The sequence below is a fragment of the Cebus imitator genome, unplaced genomic scaffold, assembly GCF_001604975.1.
Source record: "Cebus imitator isolate Cc_AM_T3 unplaced genomic scaffold, Cebus_imitator-1.0 Scaffold192, whole genome shotgun sequence".
Classification (NCBI taxonomy): Eukaryota; Metazoa; Chordata; class Mammalia; order Primates; family Cebidae; genus Cebus; species Cebus imitator.
In genome coordinates this window covers 1,649,443-1,656,793 of record NW_016107507.1, presented here as the reverse complement: position 1 = coordinate 1,656,793, position 7,351 = coordinate 1,649,443, and the positions used below count along the sequence as shown (strand labels likewise).

Below are 7,351 nucleotides of genomic sequence, written 5' to 3'. Positions count from 1 at the left end.
TGAAACCTTGCTTTGCCTTTCACTCTTAAATCTACTATTCATCTAGAATAGATTTGGTTGTGTGGTGTGAGGCAGAAGTCCTGACTCTTAAATAATACACTTATCCAGTTGACTCAGCACCATTTATTGAAAAGACCTTTATCATAAATGAGACATATAAATGAGATGTATATATATATATGGATCTGTTTCTAGACACGGTATTTTTTTTTTTTTTTTGAGACTGAGTTTTGCTCTTATTGCCCAGGCTGGAGTGCAGTGACGTGATCCCAGCTCACTGAAACCTCCACCTCCCAGGTTCAAGCAGTTCTCCTGTTTCAGCCTCCCAAGTAGCTGGAATTACAGGCATGCACCACCACGCCCGGCTAATTTTGTATTTTTAGTAGAGTTGGAGTTTCTCCTTGTTGGTCAGGCTAGTCTCGAACTCCCCACCTCAAGTGATCTGCCCACCTCTGCCTCCCAAAGTGCTGGGATTAGATGCGTGAGCCACCATGCCTGACCAGACACAGTATTTTGTTCCACTGGTATATTTGTCTGTTCTTGCTCTAATAGTGCACTGCCTAAATTTTTGCAACTTTATCAACTTAGTATCAGGTAGTATAAATATACTAACCTTGTTCTTCCTCTTAATATTGTTGGCTTGGCTATTCTTGACATGTTATATTTCCATATGAATTTTATATTCAGCTTATCTACAAAAAAATTTAAAGAAGAGAAAAACACGGTGAGATTGCAGTGAATATGTGGAATAACTTAGGCTAAATTGGGTCTCTTTTGAGTTTCCAAGCCATGACATATGGCACAGTTTTTCAGTTATTTGAGTCATCTTTATTTTCTTTCATTGTTTTAAAAATTTTCAATGTAGGTGTCTTGTACATCTTCCACTGGAATGATTTTATTGAACTAATTCATAGGTATCTGACATATTTTGATGATAATTTTATTTGGTTGTTTTTATTTTAACATCTTTTTGTAGTAATTCTAATATGAGCATCAATTCTTTGTATTTGGTCATTCAGTACTGGATTCACATGCATTATAATTTTTCTGGGTGCTAGATACTATAAATTTAAAAAATTGCATAGGCTCTGGATTATATCAAATTATATCTTTTTCCAGAGTTTATTTGTTCTTCTGTTTGGCATGTGAGTATAGCACTGATAGTCTTAATTCAATTAGGGTCAAATCTGGATCAAGGCTGTGTTACACTTTGGGTGAGACCTCTAGTTTGCCCTCTTTTTAGGGCATATTCTTCCAGGACTTACAGTTGAGAGCCTGGTGTGTTCACTTAACCACCACCTCATTGAGTCCTAAAATCTCAAGAATACAAAGCTTTCCACTCTACTTTCAGAGGTCTTCAGCTTACCTTTCGCCTTCCACACCTCATGGTTTTAGAATTCAGCAAATGTCTTGAGGTAAAGCCAGCCATGTGTTTGAAGCCCTTCGGGTCTTCCATTTTTTTCACTCCAAACCCATAAAACACTAAATGATCAGCTAGTTTCTCTGCCCTTTATTTGGGGCTCTGTGTCTGAGCCAGACTCACTTTTTTGGTCCTTTACTTTTTCCTGGAATTGGTCAATGCCTCAAGGGAAGAAAAGCTATAATTTACCAGCTCATTTCCTAGCAGTTTATATCCTTCCCCAGATTCTTGGCTCCACCTGTTCTTGTTGCTTCAGCAGCTCTCTGTCTGATGCCTTTAAACAGATGATACTTTTCTTGTATTTCATTATGCTTTTCTTGTTCTTGATGTGAGTGTTGATCTCTAACATAGTGTTTCATCCTAACCGGATATGGAAATTTGCATTATTCTGCACCATTGCTCAAGTTCCTCTTAATGGGGACTTACAGCTCAACAGTAGGGGAAAAATATTGAGAAATAACTTAGAGTATTTCAGATTGATTGATCATAAAAAAGAAACAAAATGAGTGATAACTAGAAAAATTATTTGATTTACTGAAGGTTACACAGCAGAATTATAGCTGCCACTCAGCCATTCCATTAAGCCTGAAGTACAGACTATGTAAGATGCTTCTGTGCACAGAAGCTGGAGAATCTTTGGTAAGCAACATAGAACTGTAGGATTTAAGTTCTTGTCTGTGATCAACAATATGATGTTGAGTGCTTAGAATCTTGAAGTCTCAGGCCTATTTAAACTAATTATTCAATTGTAATGGCCTGCTTGTACCTTCTTTCTTCAGTTTTATTTGGTAACATTTGTTCCTATTCCCTCATGAGGTATCCTTGAATCCCATGTGGAATATATACAAGACTGTTCATTATTTCTTTTTCATAACAGTTTAACTTCTGGTAATTACTATGAATGAGTTTTACCCTCTTAACCACAGGATTTAGACAAAATATACAAAATTTATAATATTAACCTTTCGTTGTAACAATTTATACACTGTAAATTTCTAAAATTAAGCAAATTGTATTTCTTCTAGTTGTTAAGTATTACGCCTTTTAATGAAAATATTTGAATAGAGGTTAGTTTTTGTCCTCAATATTAGAACAAATATAATCTAGATAATTGACATTAATATATCGAAAACTAATCTAATAAGATTACTGAGAAAGTAATGAACACTATCACCTTATCATGTGATGAACTGCATGTATTGGTTAATCATACATTTTCACTCTTGATTTGACAAAAGCAACAAAATGTCTTTTCTCTCAATATAGGAAAAAATTATTCCATATTTATTACGACTGAGACAAATTAAGGATGAAACTCTTCAGGCTGCAGTTAGAGAAATTTTGGCCTTAATTGGTTATGTGGATCCAGTGAAAGGGAGAGGAATCCGAATTCTCACAATTGATGGTGGAGGAACAAGGTAAGGCTAGGAACATGATTCTTTTTTTTTTTTTTTTTTTTCCCCTGAGATGGAGTTTCCCTCTGTTGCCCAGGCTGGAATGCAGTGGAGTGATGTTGACTCACTGCAACCTCTGCCTCCCAGGATCAAGTGATTCTCCTGCTTCAGCCTCCTGAGTAGCTAGCATTACAGGTGCCCATCACCACACCCTGCTAATTTTTGTAGTTTTTAGTAGAGACGGGGTTTCACCATGTTGGCCAGGCTAGTCTCAAACTCCTGACCTCAGGTGATCTGCCCGCCTCAGCTTCCCAAACTGCTGGCATTACAAAGGTGATGATTTTTTAAAAGCTACACAATCAATTTAGCATTAGGGATTAAACAAACAAACAAATAAAAATAACTGATTTGATAGAATTATATCATTATAAAATCAAATTTTTTAAATAAAACATAAAATCATTTTAATACTTTATCAATCTGAGTGCTACTCTAACATATACTTCAAATACTCATATTTTGATTTGATTTATTATTTATGTCTTCAGATTTGATTTGATTTGATTTTAGTATTTATATTTTTATATTTGGCCTTTTTAGACTTTTTTGGTGGCTTAGAAGCTTATCAACCATTATTCTCATAAAATCTTGATAGTGTTTTATAATTTTAGCTTTCTTTTATTATTTTATTTTATTTTATTTTTTTGGAGACAGAGTCTTGCTCTGTCACCCAGGCTGGAATGCAGTGGCACGATCTCAGATCACTGCAACCTCCACTTCCGGGGATTAAGAGATTCTCCTGCCTCAGCCTCTCGAGTAGCTGGGATTACAGGCATCTGCCATCACGCCTGGCTAATTTTTTAAAATTTTTAGTAGTGACGAGATTTCATCATGTTGTCCAGGCTGATCATAAACTCCTGACCCCGGATAAACCACCTGCCTCAGCCTCCCAAAGTGCTGAGATTACAGGCATGAGCCACCGTGCTCAGCCAGTTTTCTTTTATTACACTTATTCTTACCCATATTTATCTACTAGTCACCTGATAAAGTGATGGTTACGAAATGATGCTATATTAACTTCCTGACTCCTGATGTCTCTACTTGCAGATGCCAGTTCTGGTCCTATATAAGAAATAAATTTATTCTTTGTTCAAAAGGAGATAATTTCACTATTTTAAAAAAAAGCTCCATTTTTACTATTGGCAATCCATCCATGCTTCTTAGTCTTTGTTTATCCAGTTCATTGCAACTTGTTGGTTAGATTTTTTTGGCTTGGGATTTCAAACCTTTTCCCCAAAATCTTCTAGCTGGTACTCTAGATCTCTGCCATCTCCACGGTTACCTTATAATTCATGGTACATGCCCTGCCTATTGTCCTTAGCTTTAACTTACCTCTCTGATTTTGCTTTTTGGTATACCCAGCTTGCTGATCACTCTTCTGTATGTTCAAGTACTACCCTGTATCTTTTTATTAAATTCCTTCATCCTGTATTCACCCTAGTCCTTTATACTTTGACATCAATATGAAGGAAGGAGTAAGTAATAAGACTAGGAAGCTAACCTCAGATGGTAGCAGTGGAAAGTTAGAGGAAGGATAAACATACCAGTAACTTTTTTTTTTTTTTTTTTTTTGAGGTGAAATTTTGCTCTTGTTGCCCAGGCTGGAGTGCAATGGCGTGATCTCAGCTCACTGCAACCTCTGCCTCCCAGGTTCAAGCGATTCTCCTGCCGCAGCCTGCTGAGTAGCTGGGATTAAGACATGTACTACCATGCCTGGCTAATTTTGTATTTTTAGTAGAGATTGGGTTTCACCGTGGTGGCCAGGCTGGTCTCAAGCTCCTGACCTCAGGTGATCTTACCTGCCTCGGCCTCCCAAAGTGCTGGGATTACAGATGTGAGCCACCACTCCCAGCCAATACCAGTAACTTTTAAGAAACATGGATAATAGGATATGGTAGACATAGGTCAGGATTACCCTAAGTGTAAACCTCTGTATGTCTGGGAAAAAATTACAGGGAATCTCAACAGACTGAGGTTGAGGAAAGACAGTTCTTTCTTGAACATGTTTAATGTAAGTTCATATACATCCATATAGAAGTGCTCAGTTGGCAAAGAAAAGCCCACTGAAGAGAGAAAAATAAAAGATCTTGGTAGATGTTTCTTAGGAAAGTGTAATAATCTTAAGAAGGTGTATGTCATTCATGTGATATAGATAAAGTGATAACTGGAGAGATTATTCTGGTTCACAGAATTGGTTCCAAATGGTGAGAAATAGGGGAAATGGGCAGTTAAATGAGTAGGGGCATTTCACTAAGGAGCAGAAGGAATCCTCTCTGCCATTAAGTTCAGGGGAGTTGGGACAGTGTCATTCATTGAGTCATCTAATAAATATTGGGTGCCTACTCTGTTGTTAGCATTGATTTAGATCCTGGGGACAATGAGCAAACAAAACAGCCCAAGTCTTTATGGTGTTTGCATCGTAGAGAAGGAAAAAGACAACAAATAGAAAAACAAAAATATGTTATTCTGCGTGCTGTGAAGAAATATAAAGCAAAGCAAACTAAAGGGATAGAGAGGAATAGTACTACTTTAAAGAATGCTTATGACCATGACTTCTTTTTAAAGAAGTTATATTTATTTAGAGATAGGAAAGAAGTAGGAAAATTAAAGAATATTCAGATGTCTGTTTAAGGTCAGACAAGCGTGATGAAAAAGAAGTTTGTATCTAATAAATAGTTTATTTTGTAAAATAAGAGTTATATTAGTCATACAGGGAGGAAATCAATGTGAGGTAATTTGGGAAAATCTAGGAGCGGGTTAGGATGAAGTTAGGTTTAGATTAGTAATTCTCCACTGGAGGTGATTTTGCCCCATAAAGGACATTTGGCAGTGCCTGGAGACATTTTTGGTATCACTTTGATCCAGTTTGAAGAGGACATTTGCGACTAAACATTATACAGTGCACAGAACAGCCCTGCAAAACAGAGATTATCCAACCCACAATGTCAGTAATGCTGCTGGTGAGAAAACTTTGTTTAGGGAAATGTGAGAAAGCAGCCAGAATGGGAGGTTTGTGTGGAAAGCAGTAATGTATGAGGGACTGAGAGAAGAAAAAAAACGCTTGTCTTTTATTTCCATGGTATGAGGGAACCTGATAGTACAGTGGTAGGCATAGACAGCTGGGCAACCTTGCAAATATTTATGTATTTAAATTTATTCTGAATTTATGAATACAACATTTTAAATAGTTATTTTTTCCCTTGATACAAGTAGTTAGAAAAACCTGCGAGAGGAAAAAAAAAAAAACCGAAAACCATAGCTCACAACTCTAAGATTATTTTAGTATTTTGATTTATTTTCTTCAAATCTTTTTCAGTGTGAATATATATGTGCCTGTTTTTTCCTTTTTGTAGATAATAGAGGTCACATTGTTAAAAATATTTTATCTAGCTTTATATTTAATTCTTCATGTCTTGCCTTGAATTAATTATGTTTCTCTTTCATAAGACATCTTCTTAACTCTCCTGAAATCCACATTATTTGTCGTATTTAAAAAATCAGCATCTTTGGTTTTCTACTTTAATCTTACAGAATGTTCTAGTTACTTTCTGTTAACCGTATCAAGGAACAATTGACACTCTAAATTTTTTGGTGCCCAACTACCTTTGTGTTCGAGGACTTACCTACTCCCTAATTTGTGTTGGGAATAGAGCTTTTCACCATGTTTTTGTATTCTCCCAGTGTTAAAAATTATCATGATACACACATGACAGTTTACATGATTCATGTACCCTTAGTTAGTCTATATCTCCTAAGCTTTTTCATCTTTTCACATTCCTATTAACCGCTGTTGGCAAGGATTCAGAAATGAGCAAAGGCAGTAACATTAATTAATACAGCATTAATGTAGAGTATTATCCTAAGGTTATTGAAAGTTTTAAAAAATGAATAAAGAAAAGAAAGCTTAAAACTCTGATTGGTAAAATATATAAGACACAAATGTATAGAGGCATAGGTAACCAACTATATAGGTAAGATGAGAAACTAAGGTATGGCATCCCAAAACCAGTGAGTGAGTTTTAAGTGTTTTCTAGAGTTGTTTTTTTTATTTTATGTTTATTTATTTTATTGCATTTTAGGTTTTGGGGTACATGTGAAGAACATGCAAGATTGTTGCATAGGGACACAAGTGGCAGTGTGATTTACTGCCTTCCTCCCCATCACCTACATCTGGCATCTCTCCCCTTGCTATCTCTCCCCAACTCCTGACCCTCTACCATCCCTCCCCTGTTTCCCCCCAACTGACCCCAGTGTGTAGTGCTCCCCTCCCTGTGTTCATGTGTTCTCATCGTTCAACACCCACCTATGAGTGAGAACATGCGGTGTTTGATCTTCTGCTCTTCTGTCAGTTTGCTGAGAATGATGGTTTCCAGGTTCATCCATGTCTCTACAAAGGACACAAACTCATCATTTTTGATGGCTGCATAATATTCCATGGTGTATATGTGCCACATTTTCCCTGTCCAGTCTATCATCA

The 7,351-nt window shown here is 36.5% G+C and overlaps 1 protein-coding gene across 3 annotated transcripts in view; it reads left to right on the top strand.

Annotated features, from left to right (window-relative positions):
• PNPLA8 (patatin like phospholipase domain containing 8) overlaps nucleotides 1–7,351 on the top strand; it is a 65,644-nt gene that overhangs the window by 20,308 nt on the left and 37,985 nt on the right. For all 3 annotated transcript variants that reach the window (XM_017546876.2, XM_017546874.2, XM_017546877.2), the window contains exon 4: nucleotides 2,687–2,838. In XM_017546876.2, coding sequence (XP_017402365.1) covers nucleotides 2,687–2,838 — 152 coding nt within the window. The remainder of the gene's footprint in view (nucleotides 1–2,686; nucleotides 2,839–7,351) is intronic.